Source organism: Papilio machaon, chromosome 6 (assembly GCF_912999745.1).
Source record: "Papilio machaon chromosome 6, ilPapMach1.1, whole genome shotgun sequence".
Classification (NCBI taxonomy): Eukaryota; Metazoa; Arthropoda; class Insecta; order Lepidoptera; family Papilionidae; genus Papilio; species Papilio machaon.
The window spans coordinates 1,746,350-1,765,438 of NC_059991.1; the positions used below are offsets into that span (position 1 = coordinate 1,746,350).

Consider the following 19,089-nt stretch of genomic DNA (forward strand, 5'->3'; position numbering starts at 1 on the left):
GGAACACTCAATCATTTTAGTGTTAGTTTTGTTGTTTTATATATCTTCTTGCTAATTTTGTGTGCTATATGTTTATACATTAGTCTTATGTAATACAGTTTTATATGTAAATCTGTATACATAATACAACAACTTGCAAAAGGTGTTAAGCAATTTTACATTCATTAACTATCAAAATCATTAAAGTGAAAAAAAATATCTATTTTTAATGATTATGTACTAGAGCTATGTATTAGTGTATTTATATAGAAAATGACATTGTTTTATCTTTTAGTGAGCAAAATGTATTGTAAGTTGACTTCTATTAAAATCGAAATTAAAAAAAAAATGATCACCAATAAATAACAGCATTGCTTCAAAAATTTCTTGGTTGTTTTTTTTTTTTCAAAAGCCAAATTTTACTTTATTTTCAGTGATTAATCTGGGTTTCTGAGACCAAAAATCCCCTTTTAAAGTATATTGTTATATCTGTCTTGTCAAAGATAATGATAGGGATGGGAAATGAGACTCAAAATTATATGTGAAACATATATTTATAAATATTTAAGACTCCATATTATCTTTCTTCCAGTCCCTGTCGACAGCGATGCAGTCCTCATATGTCCATTTAGGGAAGATGCGTTTGTATAGGTTCAATAACACAGTGTCCTGAGATTTGAGCTGGTCATCGAACACACACTTCATATGCCCATGAGTACCTAGATATCACATTTGCAAAGATTATTCCTTCTAATTATTATATGTTAACACATTCAGGGCCAATTCACTCAACAAGTAGACTTTTATACAAAAAAAATGGTAACACTCAATGTGTTAATGATTAATAATTTATTTTTACAAATATCACATCAAAAAATATTCATTATTTTTAAATAAACTCACCTAATGGTTCCTTAATATGTCCAGTGCGGCCATACTTAGTCCTCAGTTTGCACGGCTTGTAATATAACACATCTTCTCTGTTGAAGAACATGAACCTTATCACAGCTGATCTTCTATGAACCTGTTTTAAAAAAATTCAATTAATATTATAATTTCACACTGTATTTGAAATGTTTAGCGCCACTGACCCTGAAATCGCGAAAGAGCGTCGGTGGCTCAGGGCTTAAGCACTTGACTTGCAATCTGCAGGTCCTGGGTTCGAATCCCGCCATGTACCAATGTGTTTTTCGATTTTCGATTTACATATGTACATTTATCCGAAGTTCTTACGGTGAAGGAAAACGTCGTGATGCTGCACATATCTGAGAAGAAATTCAATGATATGTGTGAAGTCAACCCGCACTGGACCAGCGTGGTTGACTATGGCCTAGTCACCCCTAACTTGAGGTAGGCTCCGAGCCTCTCGGTGGCGACGTATAGTGAGCTGATGATGGACCCTGAAATCATAATGCTATGGAATGTGTTAAAAATTATAGAATACCTTAAACGGATGACCAGAGAGAATAATTCTCTTGATTATAAGCCTATCTGGATTGCATGAAAGTAATACTCCAGATGCAATAAGCTGCAATTTAGTGTTCTTTTTCTCCTGTAAACATACAAATAAATTGACAAGTTTGTTTTTTGTATATTTTGTAAAAGTTAGAACAAAACTTCTTGTTTATAAACAAGGGGTTTATTATTTAACTAGCTGTCGCCCGCGAATTTGTCCGTGTGGCATTAAAAAACAAACTTTATAAATAGCCTATTTGTTCTTCCAGACTGACAACTGTGCCAAATTTCATCAAGATCCATTGAGCCGATACTTTCAAAAATTTATCCATCCATCCATCTAAACATTCGCATTTATAATATTAGTAAGATGTAATTTTACTGAATATGAAAAATCACAACATACCTTAAAGCATAGAACTGATGATGGACTGAACTGTATTGGAGCAAAGAAAGTAGCCACACACGTAGATGCAGGTTGAAAAAACCTTTCATACTGAAATTTTAAAATCGTTTTTTAAACATAAACAGGTTTATTTAGGTACAAAAAACATTTACAAATAGTAAGTTAACTTGATATTGTAGAACAATAACAAACCTTATGTTTACTTCCATTTGTGTGTTGGCTGAAAACGGGATTAACAATAAATCTCCTATATCCCACTTGGAAAATAAGCCTTTCTTTACTCTTAATGGGCTCATCACTGGCACCAGTTCTCTTTAACACCACATTCATCACAGACATCTTGTGTTCGTGAGGAAGTAGACCAAATACAGCCAATGGTGCATTAGCATTTGATGTATGGAAAGCATTCCACAGATCTTTACGAACTCCTTTCACATGTATTGTTATGTAAGAACCATACTGAAACAAAAAATATAAAGGTAGGTTATAATTAACAGAACATAATTTTTTATATATAATATATAAAAGAAAGTTGTGTTAGTTACACTATTTATAACTCAACATCGGTAGAACTGATTTAGCTGAAAATTGATGGGGAGGTAGCTTAGAACTAGGAGACGGACATAGGAACTTTTTTATCTTGTGTGCATTTTTTATTCCGCGCGAACGGAGTCGCGGGTAAAAGCTAGTGGAAAATAAAAATTGTTACCATATTGATAAGACTATCTTCCAATTCTTTAAACACGCGTTTTCTAGTACGTTCATAATTCTGAAATTGAAATATACGAGCATAGTCTTCCGGCAAATTCTCTTTGCAATCCCAAGTGGATGTCCTGAAAGATTCTAATCCTCTGTACCTCATAAATCTTTCTCTAGCAGGAACATCCTGTGGGGTGTCAACTTCATCAGGAAACTGTCGTTCCTCTTTAGCTGCTGCTAACTTTTGTAACATTTCATGTTCCTCCAATGCATCTATAGTCGTATCGTACTTTTCATCAGTTGGTCCAAACTCAGATTCAGTGACAGACTGAAAATCATTATCTTCCTTATTGTCTTTATCAGAATTCTCTTCCTCACATGACATAAAATCTTCATTATCTTCATCACCATCATCATCACTATTTTCAACTGAACCATCATCCTCAGGATCTGACTCTACAATCCATGCAGCTTGGTAATCAGACCAACCTTTAGGAACCTTTTTAATTTTCTTTACAGTATCCATATTGGCTTGTTCTATTTCTTCTTCTGTGGGCCAAGTCTGTTCTGCATCCATTGGGTCTGGAATATTTTCTGATATTAAGCTTTCTTGTTTTGCAGGATCTGCTACTTGCAGGACTGTTCTAGTCATTTCAGCTTCCATAGTTTCAAACTTAGTATTTTCTTTGCCCAAGTTCAAGGGATGGGGGTCATCAAGACCTTCTATTTTTAACATTTGAAAATCTCCTAACCCGGTTATATGGATTAGACCATTGACATTTAGAGGCATTCCTCGTAAATATCCAGTAAGTTTTAATGTACCTAAATCACCATCTGAATCTGGTACATATTCCACTTCTTCAGTCAACATGTAAGGTCTTTTTTCTCTGTGGTGTATTATTTTACGCTTTTGGTTACCAATTTTACGTAAAACATTAAGTCCATCAGAACTTTTGTCCAGCTGTAATACTTTTTCTTCTGGTAACCATTTAGAAATGAGCTTTTGAACATTTTGTTTTTCAGATGTTCGTTTCTTAGGATGTACTCCTTCAATATCCATTGCAACTACAATTGGTGTTGGTATACCTTGAGCCATTGTTAAAGCCAGAGCTTTCTCTCCCCACTCATCAACAGGTTCATCAAGAGTGGAACTCACAAATAGCACTGTATCAGCAACTTTTAGAGCATCAAGTAAACTAAATTCATTTTCAATTTCAGGACATATAAAAGAGAAGCGTTGTTTGAAATTTGGTAACCTGAAAATATATATAAATGTATTAAAAAATGTTAAATTAAAGGAATTACAAATTACTTGTTTTAAATTTATGTTTCTACACTTTAAAATATCTAAAGCATTAAGAAAAAGTTACCCAATGTGCAAAATTCCATTGTCAGATTGACTAACAACAGCCGTTTCTGAACATGTCTTCAAAATAACCAGTGCCGATTGTACATCGAGCTGTGCGTTAAGCGGAACGACGCAGACTAGGAAAGGCGGAGTACGTGTACCACCAATTGCACGTTTCTTAGCCAGAACTTCTTCACGATCTCGTTTGCGTATTTGCATTGCCTGATTGCGACGGTCTTGTTTACTCAATGCATGACGATTTCGACGAAAGATCGCGTCCACACTTATTTTACCTAAAAGAAAATGAACTTAGACATTACTGTACATTATAAATAAAAAACCGAAATGTATCTTTCTAACCTTTAACAGCAGCAGAAATACTGCGTTTGGATCTGTGACGTGATTTGTGAACTTTATTGCTCTGTTTTAGGTTCCCAGCACGATGAGCTTGCTGCATTTCTAATTATAAAATGTACTTTCACTTAAAAAATCTGTAATTATTTACAAATACACATGGTCAAACCATGCATTTACAAAGTTCTTTTTTGACAGTGACATTGACCTAAGAGCGACACTGACAAATGACAATTGTGAAAACCATATGCTAAAATATTTGATTCAAAATCTTAAAGGAAAATCCATTTTATACACAAGTTATGGTTGATGGATTGTTTTACCTTAAAACGGCGATAAATGAAACTAAAATAAACAAAAATGTTTGGATTGCATCGCTGTTTTTAAAAAACATCAAATATTTCAAGCGATCGAAATTAAACCAAGCTACTTTGTGCTTAAACGTTAGTAACAAAAAACTTATTTAAAAAATTGTTGTGAGAGGACAAATAGAAATACACAATTAATAGAAATAGGTAAGAAATATAATTGAAAGTTAATTAATAAATTTAAAATAGGGTAATGTTTTACAACGCCAACATCACAGGTCACGTGACGTGACGTTGTGGACGTGTCATTTGTGGACAGCTCGCTGGCGGCGTTGCGCAGGTTCACTTTAGTAAAAGTCGAGTTGGAGTCTTATTATTGAACAAATGTTGAATGGTTTCATCCGAATTCATCAGTAATTATTATAGTTAGGATAGATAAAATACAGTAAAACAAAATGGGAAGTGAGTATCGTTGTAATATTGCTTAAAAATAGTGAATTCCTTACCGACACGTATTGCTTCTTTTTCTGTGATTAAATTTCTAAATTGTACTTTGTGTGTTAAAAGGTGTGAAATAACTTAAGATTTTTCGTCTTTGCAGTCAAATTCCTGGAAGTTATAAAGCCATTCTGCAGTATATTACCGGAAATAGCAAAACCCGAGAGAAAGGTAAGCCCATCCTAATTTTCAGCCAAAATTAGTCTCTACGTGAAAGTTTTTTTTTACAAAGCCCTATTTATTAAAAAAAGGTTAATTGACGTTACATTTTTAAGAAGTTTTACGACTAACATAAAGTGAAAGTGTTTTAGGTTATATCTTGATTTGGAGTACGTAACTGTAAATCATTTCGCTAGCGTCACTTCTAACATAGTTTATTCGTTAACTTTTTTTTCAGATCCAATTTCGAGAAAAAGTATTATGGACAGCAATCACATTATTTATATTCTTAGTATGCTGCCAGGTGAGTAATTATACATTTCCTAATATACAAATGAGGTCTTGTCATTTATGTACTAATGAGATGTACATACCATACGTTCTGCCACATATATCAATTTCAATATTTATTATAGTAGAATTTAGATATAAGCAATATGTTATCTTAGAAATAAATGTAACTTTACTTAATATTGTATTACATATATCATACAAAACTTAATTTAAATCTTTCAATTTCAGTGAAGATTTAAAATTATACATATTAAATATAATATAATTGACACAATAATAATAATTATTATTATTTGTAATTAAAAGATTTTCAACATGGCATAGTTTTGCTCAAGTACAACTCAAAGCTAAATGAGGAGCTGTAGTTGTTCTTAGTTAATATTAATAAATTAGGCTTCATACCATTTTTTTTTTTTCATTAAAATTATAACATTTACATATGTATTTGTTTTTTAAAATAAAAACAGATTGTTCAGGAACCTTATGTATTTTGTATTGGAAAGCTTTAGTTATGAAAACCCATGCTAAAATTATCCATGTAATGTAACAAACATTGTATTTTCAGATTCCATTATTTGGTATAATGTCCTCGGACAGCGCAGACCCCTTCTACTGGATCCGTGTGATCCTTGCTTCAAATAGAGGAACGCTTATGGAACTCGGTATCTCTCCCATCGTAACATCAGGTCTCATCATGCAACTGTTAGCAGGTGCCAAGATAATTGAAGTTGGTGACACTCCAAAAGACAGAGCATTATTTAATGGAGCACAAAAATGTAAGAATACGTCTGTATTATTAATCAATAGAATTAAGGTTTGTATTTATGATAAAACAAGCTGTTGCCAGCGACTTCGTCCGCGTGTGATTAAAAAAACTTAATAAAATAAAAACAGCCTATGTGTTCTTCCATATTATGTTCTACATTTGTGCCAAATTTCATCAAGATCTGTTAAGCAGTTTCGGATATACCTTCAAACAAATATCCATCCATCCATCTAAACTTTCACATTTATAGTATTAGTATAAAGTAGTAGTAAAAAATATTGAGGATTGTACTGAAATTACTACTTATAGAAAGGCTTTAATCTTTGTTAGTTAAATGTTTTAACAATCACAGATCATATTATGTGCCATTTTACATAAACAAAAATAGTTTTCGTTTTAAATGCTTTTAGAAAAGTTTCGAAATCAAATGTGTGGTTTTCGAAATATTTGTAAACTATAAAATTGACAAATAATTTTTAAATATAACATTTTTCTTTTTAGATAACATTAAAAAGTTGCAACATTTTTAAAATCAACAAGACTGTTTTCGTGTAATGTACAAAATGTAATACGATCACATGAAAAACTATAATAATTATGTTGCACAATTATTATATAGTCATAATGTATATTTTTTTTATGTTGTAAATTATTTAATAGGAAAGCATTATTTCAACAGCAAATTGCCAATTTCTCTTAGCACTTACAAATCTGGCATTGCAACAAATTCTTAACATTATGTTTTAAATATTCATAAAAAGTATATCAGACACCTTTAATACCTCATCAAATATTTTATACCATCAAAAGTTTTCTGAAGTTAGAACCTCTACTGAACTTAACTGTACATGGATATATCAAAAAGATATTTGTTTGCAGTATTTGGTATGGTGATCACGGTAGGCCAGGCCATTGTGTACGTAATGACAGGCATGTATGGTGAACCCAGCGAGATTGGTGCTGGAGTATGTCTTCTCATCATTATACAGTTGTTTGTTGCCGGACTTATTGTGTTGTTGCTCGATGAACTGCTGCAGAAAGGTATTAAAGAAACTTTATGTAATTTATAATATTATATTATGTATTTTCTAGTACTATGTTAGACTATAATATATGTTATTTGCAGGATATGGTCTGGGATCAGGTATATCTCTGTTCATTGCCACAAACATATGTGAGACTATTGTATGGAAGGCCTTCTCACCTGCTACTGTTAACACTGGTATGTATTTGTACCCATATTATTATGTATTTGTTTTTTTTTGTTTTTGGTACCAAACGCAATATTCTAGATTTATGTTGTTAGATTCTAATTATAGATAATTTACATTAATTATATTTGTCGACCATCAACCTAAAATGTAGCTAATAGACAAATGATCTATTAGCAAATTAGTTTTTCAAATCTATTCTGTAGATTTAGCGTTTATATGAAACAAATTAAATATAATATATGTACTTCAGGTCGCGGCACAGAGTTCGAGGGCGCTGTGATAGCTCTGTTCCATCTGCTGGCGACTCGGCCGGACAAGGTGCGAGCTCTGCGCGAGGCCTTCTACCGCCAGAACCTGCCCAACCTCATGAACCTGCTCGCTACAGTCCTCGTCTTTGCCATCGTCATATACTTCCAGGTAAAGTTTACATATAAGTTATGCTGTCCAACTCAAAAGTACCTTGATGGTTACTCATATATGCAGTATCTTAATGGAAGTTTTTCATATTAAATCTACACTTAGGAATGTTTTTTACTGATCATTTAACGTCTCATTAAGTGTTTTATTTGGAAAAAGAGAGCTTTGTGAAATAAAAATGAGTTCACTTTCACTCCTGTTAAAAGTGAATAGCAATTATGTTTAACCACGAAATTTATTTTAGAATATTTTTATTTGCTATTGGTTTTCTATAAAGAGTAATTTCTAATTGTATGTGTTATTTTTTATACAGTTGCTTAAATAGTGATAAGTTTAGTAATATATTACGTTTTATTTGTACAGGGCTTCCGCGTGGACCTGCCGATCAAATCTGCGCGGTACCGCGGCCAGTACTCGTCGTACCCCATTAAGCTGTTCTACACCTCCAACATCCCCATCATCCTGCAGTCTGCACTCGTCTCCAATCTCTACGTCATCTCGCAGGTTTGAATTATTAAATATTTTAATGTTTTTTACGAAAAATAATCATTAAGGGTCAGTTTTATATCAATATATTTCTGGTATTATTAGGAGCTTGTTACGGAATCAAATGGAGTATGTGATCGTAATTTTAAATAAAATTTGCTCAACCTCTTTACAAATTGGGTCAATTATCATTAAAATATCACTTAGGATTTGATATTTAAAATTTTTATGGACCAATTAATTTCATTCATAACATTAAGATGTGTTCTAGGTTTCATTCATTATATATCTAAGAAATGTAATCAAGAATTGAAATTTCAGATGTTGGCAGTAAAGTTCAGCGGCAACTTCCTAGTGAACCTCCTGGGCGTGTGGGCGGATGTGGGCGGCGGTGGTCCAGCGCGCGCCTACCCGGTGGGCGGACTCTGCTACTACTTCAGCCCCCCGGAGTCTCTGGCGCACATCGCACAGGACCCGCTGCACGCGCTCCTCTACATTCTCTTCATGCTCGGCTCCTGCGCATTCTTCTCTAAGACCTGGATCGATGTCTCCGGATCATCCGCTAAAGATGTAAGTTGTTGCACTGGTTAATGTTTTGTGTAGACTTCATAGTATTTAGGACACATGTCTTAATTATTGCCGTTTTCTGTTATATTTATCCATAGTTCGCTTGTTAAAAATCGCTATTTTCAGTAAATTGAATAAATTCTGTCATCGACTTAAAATCTAGATGGTATTAGAGACATACAATAACCAATATGTAAATATTTATGGAATGAAAATTTTACTCCTATGACAAGTGAATAGCAATAATAATGTTTTACGACAAAAAAATAGATGTAAAGTATTTTTATACAGGCGTTTTTGAAGTGTAAAAGCTACACACTATGTATAAATGAAACACAATTGTTTGTGTGACCAGGTTGCGAAGCAGCTGAAGGAGCAGCAGATGGTGATGCGCGGACACAGAGACAACTCTATGATCCACGAACTGAACCGCTACATCCCGACGGCGGCGGCGTTCGGAGGTCTCTGCATCGGCGCGCTCTCAGTGCTGGCCGACTTCCTCGGCGCCATCGGCTCCGGCACTGGTATCCTGCTCGCAGTCACCATCATCTACCAGTACTTTGAGATCTTCGTCAAGGAGCAGGCCGAGATGGGCGGCATGAGCACACTACTCTTCTAAGACTACACATATAGCACGTAAAGTCTGACAGATGACGTCACAGAATTAAAATAATACGTCATCAAAAAAAAGCAAAGTAAATAAAGGCAGTTGGCAGTTAACATATCTCGTGTCATGTTCATCTGTCGACTTCACCTGCAATTTGTATGACAATTACGTCGCAGGGAACTTTGTGAACTACCCGCGTGGTGACGTCACAGCGTCCCTCAGTGACGTCACAGCGTCCCTCAGTGACGTCACAGAGTCCTCTGCGACGCTCAGTGCGTGAAGCGTGTTTGGGTTATGTGCTATTTATATGAGATGAACTTTATATAATAAAATAATTTACGAGAAGTACAGAGACTTTGTTTTTTACGTGAACCCGAAATGAACTTTACAATCAAAATTTTAGATAACAATCGAATTAGCACAAGTCCGCGTGATAAATGACAATTTTATTTTTGAATTCAAATCTATTACTGAATTTGATTTTAGTAGTTTCTTTTTATACCAAAATCGATATTATTCAAATAAGTAACTTGCATAATTTAAAACAAATACCTGCATGTTGAGACCATGAACAATTATGGAAATAAAATTTAGCTCTAAAAGTAAAATTAAATTAGTTTAGATAATTGTTGTGCGATGTATTTTAGAAATTTGTGGCCTATTAAGTTAAGGTTGTTCATAAAATTCATACTAAGTTCAATTTCCGTAACACTTGCGTTAGTCTGTTTTTTAAAACACAAGGTGTGAGTGAAAAAACACAGTTTAGGACCACACATTTTTTTAAGTTTGAATTTATACTCTGTTATACCAATCTCAAATGTGATAGATTTAGTTTGCGTCGTACACAACTTGTTAATTATAAATTTGATTTAAAATATATTTGTGTTTCATTTATAATAAAACCTTGTGTCAAATAATTTAAATTAAACTTGTACAAATGTGGTTTTATGAGAAACAAATACAAATATTTTATTGGACAGAAAAAAAACGTAGATTGTTTTTTTTATATTATAACTTTATTCTCCTCACTATACATGCAAATACAAGGACAAAAACAATTTTATTCCCCGTTTCCCAGTTATCTGTTAGCATTGATTTTTTTTTATATACGAGACCTTATAACAAAAATGTTTCACGTCTAATGGTAACAAAGGTATTTACAATAAACAATAGGCACAATTATCGGCCAGTGATCGTTTCGAATAAAGTATATAAACAAAAATGGATATACAAATTATATAAATATGAGCCAAATTGGTAAGAGATCTAATACGAACAAAAAAAAACGCACCACAGACCAAAGAACGGACAGACATGGCACAATATTAACATTTAATTTCAATACATCGATAGGCACTTCGTGCACGTCAGTAGACTGCAACTTTATTGCTAAGTTTTACAGGAATCCTATGACCGGCCACTTGTTATTTGGTCCCTTACCAACATGGAATACATTAATAATGCAAATTAATTTTAAACTATATACTTAGGAAGACATTGCATTCAAATATCTAAGCAATAAGAAACCACGACATAAATTTATTGGTAATTTTCTTCAAGTTGGCAGTAATTTAATGCATCAAGACAATTTAATTATGAAGTCTTCAGCATTTTTTGTTTTTTTATTTTTATATCTATAAAAATAGCTCCTTTTTATGGTTTCAAATTCTGATGATTTAGAAATTGTCAACTTTTTTACTTTATAATTCTATTTCACATCACTATTTACAGATAATTCATGTGTTAGTTAAATCAAATAGTACATAGAAACAAACGAATCATTTTATATATAGATTTAACTTCGAATATAAGGCAAATATGTTCGTGGGTTTATTAATTTTGGAGATTTGGTAACTTTAAAGATATTGAAAAGAAAACTCTACAATGCTTACTATTAAATGTATGGAGGAACTTTGATTCGATCACGTTAATATAGAAGCCAAAAAGAGCAATTGTATTAGCACAGGCCGTTGTATTAATACCTGTCATCAATATTTCTAATTTGATTATTTAGTACATAAATCATATAAATTATTCAAGATTTTCAACCCATTGAAAACTTTTTATAGATTATATACCTTTATCATATCTGCCTACACACTAATATGCATCGAAATGATAATTTAAAAAATCATGTTGTCAATTTATTTTATATCAAAAACAATAAAAGACTTGATATATCATGTAAAGTTAGGAAAACATTTATTTTAAATAACAAATTCAAAAAAAAAATAAAAGAAAAGAAGAAAAAAAACAAGACAAAATAACTAAAAATAACAGTGCCAATTAATCACTAATAATAAACACAAGCACGTGGCAAATGGTCAAATTGTTAACCAATTTTATACTCTATATTATATTCTTTTTATATCTGTCAATTTAGAACTTTAGAATGTGAACCCGATGAAAATAAACATTCCAAATATTTAATTAACAAGCGATAAGAAGAATATTGTTGATACATAGATTATAAAAAAGAAATTGACTGAATTAATATAATTAAATATAATCTAAAAAATAATAACAAAATTCAGCCACACCAGGCAACCGACATCAGATGACCGACTGCAAAGTTACATTTAAACTAATATCTAGGGATTTCGCTAATATATTTTTATTTGTACATGCAGATAATAGTACCGCTAGAACTCTTGTCTGTCAAACTCATAAGCCGTTGTAATTTTGAATACAAATTACATCCACCACAGAATGTATCGTCACACGCAACGCCATCTTGTTATACTAAAAAAATGTTAATTTATCCACTGAAAATACCATGCTTTAATATTATTGGTAACTTTTAGGCATCCGTTAAATTTTAACAATATACTTCATGTTCTAAATAGTTCATGTTAATAGTTTATTATGGATTCAAAGGTAAATTTACTGTTATGGAAAGATGTATGTAAAATGTTGGTACTTATGTTAGTGGAACTGTCTTTGTAATATTTATTGTTAAATATGTTAAGACATCAAACGACTTGTAGAATAATAGATTTAGTAGATTGAAGCGAAACATAAAGATAACTGAAATTTATCGATGTACAGCGGACAGCATAGGTGAATGATTGGACAAAGTGACGTCGTATGGTGTATAGGCGGGGGGTGCAGGGGGTGCGAGCTAGGCGAGGGTCTCTATTTCCTCGGGCACGGGAGGCGCAGGGGGTCCGGGGGGCGCGGCGTCGGGCGAACCCAGCGCTTTGGGGGGCGCGCCCGCATACGGCAGCGTCTTCAGCTTCCTCGCCTCGCGCCGCTGCTTCTTCTGCTGCATCACAAGCCGCAGCTGCTCCAATTTACACTTAGTCTTTGAGTTTTCCATAGCGAGAATCTTTGCGGTGTCACACTTCTTGCACATTTGTCCGGGTGGCGAGGTGGTGGCGCACGTGGGGCACGCGGGGTCGCGCCGGGGGCACTGGCACGACTGGGGGCACGCGCACGGCTTGGCCGCGTGCCCCTCGCACTGACCCAGCGAGCACGCGCCGCTACAGCCGCACTTGCCGCTCTCCTCTGACACACCAAGTGAACAGATGTGTTTTGATTCCTTCTGAAATATTATTTATGGAACGTAAGTATTCGAAACTTTTCTTCGATATCACTTCTGACAGTATTTTAACACCGTTAGAATTATACATAAAATTAAATTCCAAGCATATCTTATAATAAGCATACTTATCATATCTAATAGGAAGTAAGAGTGAAACTAAAAAGACAATTTATCAACAACAAAATTTAAATTTACACCTATTTTGTTCAACAGAAACTAAACATTTATGAACTGAAATCGAGCATTGCCTGTATTAGTTCGCACGTAAACAATTCGGCAACAAAATATAAGTATCAAAGAATAAACATTTACATTTGAATACAGTTTAGAGAAGTCAGAATTTACATAACAGATATCTAAAGTTTAAATAGCTATAAAGCACAAATGATGAGATCATTCCTTTCAAAGTACTATCATATCACTTGCATCAATGTAGCAACAATTTAATCTACAACAATATAAAGAAATTAATAAATTACCTGCGCAAGAGTCGATATAGGCGGAGATGCGCACAACAAATCATTCAGTATATGAATAATGGTAGATATATCTCTCTTCGGACGACCGTACCTGAAAAATTAATGTTGCCTGTTAACACAATTAAAATAGACAATACTTAAACGCAACTTGGACTTATTTAGAACCTAAAAAACAGGAACTGAGCGAACATAGGTAGGATGAAAAATCTGAATCTTATCTGAAATCTGTTTGTTTGATATTTTGCCTTTTTTATTTGTGAAAATTTATATCACACCATTAATACACTAGTAGTCAAAAATATACGCAGTTACAATGATTAGATATATATATAAAATAGGTTAAATACATAGTGACTACACCATTAAAAGCTGTACAAACAAACACTGCTATCATAGATGTAGCTTGTTAGACGATAATTATTAACCACATCTTGCAAATACAATAGTAGGACAGATATAATCATCATTCATTATCAGCTCACTATAAGTCCCCACTGAGGGGCTCAGAGCCTACCCTAAGTTAGGGGTGACTAGGCCATAGTCAACCATGCTGGCCAAGTATGGGTTGACTTCACACATATTATTGAATTTCAACTCAGATATGTGCAGGTTGCATCTAAATATTTTAGGACAGATATGTTTCAAAAATATTTTTCAACTTTATGGCACTATGACTTAATGACTGAGACTTGATCGGTCACAAAGGCAATGCTTTCAGGTAGATTTATTGACACAAATCTTCTCCAAACAACTGTTAAAGTATTAAACAATAGTATGGAAGATGCAGAATATAAGGAAATATTTGATGTTGTTTTCAATACTCAGTATTAAAACTAAAACCAATTAACAATAATTTGTGTAAAATATGATAAAAAATATATGGTAAATAGTATATAGTATAATATATACATAATATAGGATAACATAGTATAAATAACATAAGTAGAGGCAAAATAGCAATTATAGAATGGTAAATTAGTTCCTGTTAATATAAGGTAGTTGTGAATAACTTGGTTTAAACAATCAAATTTTGGAATAGAACACATTATAGTATATCAATGGTCTTGGTGGTTCTCTAAGATATGGTCATAATGGTTTTAAAAAAAAATGCAATGCATTGAGTCATTTTCGGCACGTGGCATTTTAGTAATAATAGTTTTTGCCCGTAACATGATCTGCTCGAAATAAAAAAATTTCTTAAGTAGCCGATTTATTCTTCTAGACATTGGTCTACATCTATACTTAATTTCATCTAGATCTATATTGTTCTTGAGAAACCTACTAACAAACATCCATCCAAATATTAAGAATTTTAGTAAGATTGAAACACGCAAATGTGACAAAGTGATTTTTCAGCAGAAAAACCTTTTTAATTATGTCAATGTAATGTGATGAATATGATCAATACATGTCTTAACATGTATCTACCGAGTAAGCACTTTTGTAATGTAACTTCTAACAAAGTATGTTAACACATTCACTGCCACCAGCTCACATGACAAGGTCACTTTCATAAGGAAATCATAGAGTTAACTTTTGTGTTAATGTGAATCAAAAATTTATAACATAAATGCCGAAAAAATTATCTATCTTAATTAGTATTTGGAGAAAAAAATATTACTCTAAAAAAAAATTTATGCCCTAGGACAGAAATACTGACTAATATAGAGAAAAATATTCTAAAAATGTATTAACTATGCATTAAACTTTAAACCAAAATCAATAAAAGGAAACTTTCTCGAAACAAAGAGGCCTATTTTTGGAAAGAATATGTAAATTAGCTGTGTCATAATTATAATTGTGTAATTGCAATCTTGACATATTGTTTGCATTGACCTTAAAAGATTTATGAAAATTTTCATGAAATTAAAATTTATCTGCAATGTTGTGTAATTTTATTTATGCTACAACATTTATTACAATAAAAGCATTACTTTTTATGGAATAGTTACTAAGAAAAACTTTTTATGATGTGTCAACAAAAATATTTGTTAAGAATTGATACATTCCCTATAAATATGTTGAATCACAGTGACTTTGCTTTGAGAATGAGCAAATCTTTCATTAAAAAAAACTCACATGTTTTTATGTAAATGTTTAGCAAGACAGGAACTAAAGGTACAGTAAAGTTACAAATAATAATGTTAAGGACTCACCTGTCTTGTAAAGCAGGGTTGAGTGTTCCTGAGAATGTCCCCGAATATATTCCTTTACCATGATGCTTCATTGACTCAATCACAGCACCGGGACCTATCTTGGAGCGCACAGTTTCCTCCGCCATTCTGAGATCAAGTTTATTTGTCAAAACCTCTTTCGATAACCTTTTAAGTTTCTGTGTTAAGTTCTTTGAAGCCTCTATAAGAGCCTTTGTGTCAACTGGTGGGGTGGGAGAGGCTCTTTGTGCCTTTTTGGGTGCATCCGGAGCCTTGAAAGAGGCTTTTGATGTAGATGGTACAGCATTATCCTCAGCCATGATGGTACTTAAAGGTACAGGTTTCTTGACACTCCCTACATAAGGCTCAGTTCTGGAGGTAGATGGTTGCGGTTGAGTTTCTTGTCTCATTTGCATCCGTTTTTTGTGCTTGTTAACCACAGATTGCATAAATGCTTTCTGTTTATTCTGTCCAATGGGACGCTTAAACTTTGATGTTTTATGTAGAAGATATTGGAAGCGTTTATTTTTTAAAGGTTCATTTAAGCTTTGGAAAGAGGGTAAAGACCCATTTGGAGACTCTTGACTTCCATGACTGGTTGTAGCCAAATTTGAAATCTCCCTGTCCATCATAGATTCATCTTGTTCTTCAAACAAGCCTTTGTCTATAGCACTGTTGAATAAATTCTCCATTGGATATTCATCTATGGTGCTTTCTGCTAGAAATGAACTTTGGTCTGTGAAATTGTCGCTGTCATCACTGAGCGAGCTTTCAGGTGTGAGGGATGCTGTGGAGGAGTATGTTTTGTCGCAAACAGCACTTGTTGATGGAGTCACATCATTAGGAAGTTTATTATTTGATAAAAGATCTATTAAACTACTCTTAACTGAATTTGCAATAGTTGTTTCCCTACTCTCAGAAACTGATGCATCCATAGGACTAGACACTAAATTAGAAAGAGACTTAATAGGTGATTGTTCATTCTCTAAAGATGTATCTGATAGATCTGACATTGTACAATTAGAAGCATCAACATCTTCTTTATCGGTTTCAGTTTTATTTGCATATTTTTCTTCAGCCATTGTACGATACAACTGGAAAGCATTTTGTAACATTTCCAAATCTTGTTTCTGTAATATTGGAGTTGTGGATTCATTTTTGACTTTATCACTGTTTGATGTTTCCTCATTCTTTGAACTCTTTTGAGAGGTGCTCTGAGAACTTGAAGATTCTGAATGATCACATTTTGTACTTGTTGAGCTAGATGCTTTCGCAGGTGTAGATGTCCTTAGGGATTTGGTGCCACCTGAAGAGTTCAGTGTGGATAACTGAAGCTGTATCAGCATCATGTGGTCACCAAGTCTCATTGTCAGGTTTAGTGGAGATTTACCACTTAAAAAGTCATTTACTTGTGTGTCATTAAGTGATTCTAAAGCTTGCATGACAGAATTTTCAGGCCTCTGACTCTGTGAACAATCAAAAATTATAATAAAGATACCCTACAACATTTGCATATATCAATAGCATAACGTGTTTTAGTGAATTATAGTGATGTATAATGAATTGTATTGAAGTGATTGTGTTGTGAAACACGTGATTATTGTTGTAAATTAGATTGATATGTCGACACAAGGTGACGTGCTCACCAGCAGGCCCGTCTCCACACTGGGCAGCAGGATGACGCGCGAGCCGTCCAGCAAGCCGTTCTCGTCCAAAGTGCCGTCCTGGAGTTGTCTGCCAACACAGAACAACTTATCAACAACAGTCAAAGGACGCTGATGCGTCATCGTATCGACGCAACTTATTTCCGTGATACCTATGTTTAACAATAGAAGTTTGGCGTCTGACGCTACACTTACCTTTCGCGGTGCAGAAGACATATTCGGTCCTTTGACACTTTTAACTTCTTGGAAACCAATTTTTTAAGGTGTTCCACTGTATTTTTACCGTTCAAGCTGACGGAGAAATTACCACCAGTTGTAGTCTGTATATTTAGCGTGATGTCCGTAGAATGGGGCGAGCCACACCCGTACACTTCTGTTCCAGTCGCACGTTCCATATTTTGCACATATATTACACTAAAATTTTCGTATATTAATCTAACAACGACACACAACTTATCTAATATTACACAGCTACTTTATTGCAGTATAGAAATAACAGGGTCACACGCTAGACCCCCAGATTTGATGTGGCCGTCGGTGTGACCAATCTCTATCGCCGATGTCCCGTTATTTTTTTTTCTTTAACAGCTGATGCGATGCGATGCTCTTTGTGTGCTCCGTTATTTAAATGTTATTAATGATTTTAGGTATGTCCCCGGCAAGTACAAAGTCCGTCATATGTATTTGTTGGCGATTAGAATAAAATGAAGTGTTTGATATATTTTTAGGTGAAATATTTGCTAAAATAAAAAGAAAATTAATTTTATATACCGAAAACTTCATATAAATTTTACGTATAACGGGCTGCAAACGTCATTTGCATTTGACGTCATATGACGCTTAAAACTCGATGGGCGTGGGAAATTTAAAATTTTAATCGAATGTCATGTACAGTGATAGGTAGGTTTAAAAATTCCACTCTAGTATTAACAATGGCGGATAAATGTAACGTTATATTCTCAAGGAGAGGAAGAAGCCTATGATAATCTAAAGCAGTTTTAATAAACAAATATACTTTACACGACTTTAATTTGAATTTAAATAAAAATATGTCATCCCAATGTCCAAAGCTGATCAAATGTGGACTTAATTTAGTTTATGACCACTGAATCAAGAGGTGAACTGTTAATCAGAATGGAGTACGAGTAGTAGAGATTCCTTACAATTTTAAAACTTTAAGAAAGATTTCAAACAGTTTAAAGAAGAATTTTAAAGTAAAACATTGGACAACACTTGCAGCCAATACATTTTTGTACTATTACTGTTGATATTTAAATATTTATAGACTTTTTGTTTGGCTGGTATGTTCTTAATTGTGATTAAAATAGGCATTGATTATGGGTTTATAAATAAAATTATATTAAAATGAAACCATAATTGATATAATGATTTAAAAGTTTTACAATAATAATCACACTTTTTCCTCAACCTTCTTTGCGACCCAGCACCCATCTTTTATTTAAAACAACAAAACAGCTATCACAGCGACTTGCATAATATATTACAATATTTTAATTTAATTAGAAAAAAAACTACACATAATTAAATGGAAACGATGGAAAATAATAATTATAAATTGAAATTTAATTCATTACACAATTTTTTAATTGTTATATATAAATATAACAAAGCAAGCAAATGAAATAGAACATATTGTAAAAAAAGGCCAAAGGAAAATTTTACATTTATTAC

At 33.3% G+C, this 19,089-nt stretch overlaps 3 protein-coding genes across 3 annotated transcripts; 1 reads left to right on the plus strand and 2 right to left on the minus strand.

Annotated features, from left to right (window-relative positions):
* Positions 1 to 526: 526 nt before the first annotated feature.
* Positions 527 to 4,409, minus strand: LOC106721354 (pre-rRNA-processing protein TSR1 homolog). The gene is made up of 8 exons (XM_014516272.2): positions 4,248 to 4,409; positions 3,910 to 4,180; positions 2,550 to 3,795; positions 2,033 to 2,299; positions 1,841 to 1,930; positions 1,424 to 1,531; positions 883 to 1,003; positions 527 to 698 (listed from the first exon to the last, which is right to left on the minus strand). Exons 1-8 carry the CDS (start codon positions 4,342 to 4,344, stop codon positions 544 to 546), a joined length of 2,355 nt encoding a protein of 784 aa, XP_014371758.2. The 5' UTR covers positions 4,345 to 4,409; the 3' UTR covers positions 527 to 543.
* Positions 4,410 to 4,846: 437 nt separating this feature from the next.
* Positions 4,847 to 9,640, plus strand: LOC106721338 (protein transport protein Sec61 subunit alpha). Its single transcript, XM_014516259.2, has 10 exons — positions 4,847 to 5,011; positions 5,151 to 5,218; positions 5,445 to 5,510; positions 6,066 to 6,276; positions 7,146 to 7,307; positions 7,393 to 7,488; positions 7,731 to 7,897; positions 8,261 to 8,401; positions 8,705 to 8,953; positions 9,306 to 9,640. The coding sequence occupies exons 1-10, from the start codon at positions 5,005 to 5,007 to the stop codon at positions 9,567 to 9,569; spliced, it is 1,431 nt and encodes a 476-aa protein (XP_014371745.1). The 5' UTR covers positions 4,847 to 5,004; the 3' UTR covers positions 9,570 to 9,640.
* A 2,708-nt stretch (positions 9,641 to 12,348) lies between these two features.
* On the minus strand, positions 12,349 to 17,977 carry LOC106721360 (midnolin homolog). Its single transcript, XM_014516277.2, has 5 exons — positions 17,593 to 17,977; positions 17,380 to 17,467; positions 15,737 to 17,199; positions 13,581 to 13,671; positions 12,349 to 13,101 (listed from the first exon to the last, which is right to left on the minus strand). Exons 1-5 carry the CDS (start codon positions 17,790 to 17,792, stop codon positions 12,679 to 12,681), a joined length of 2,265 nt encoding a protein of 754 aa, XP_014371763.2. The 5' UTR covers positions 17,793 to 17,977; the 3' UTR covers positions 12,349 to 12,678.
* Between the last annotated feature and the right edge of the window lie 1,112 nt (positions 17,978 to 19,089).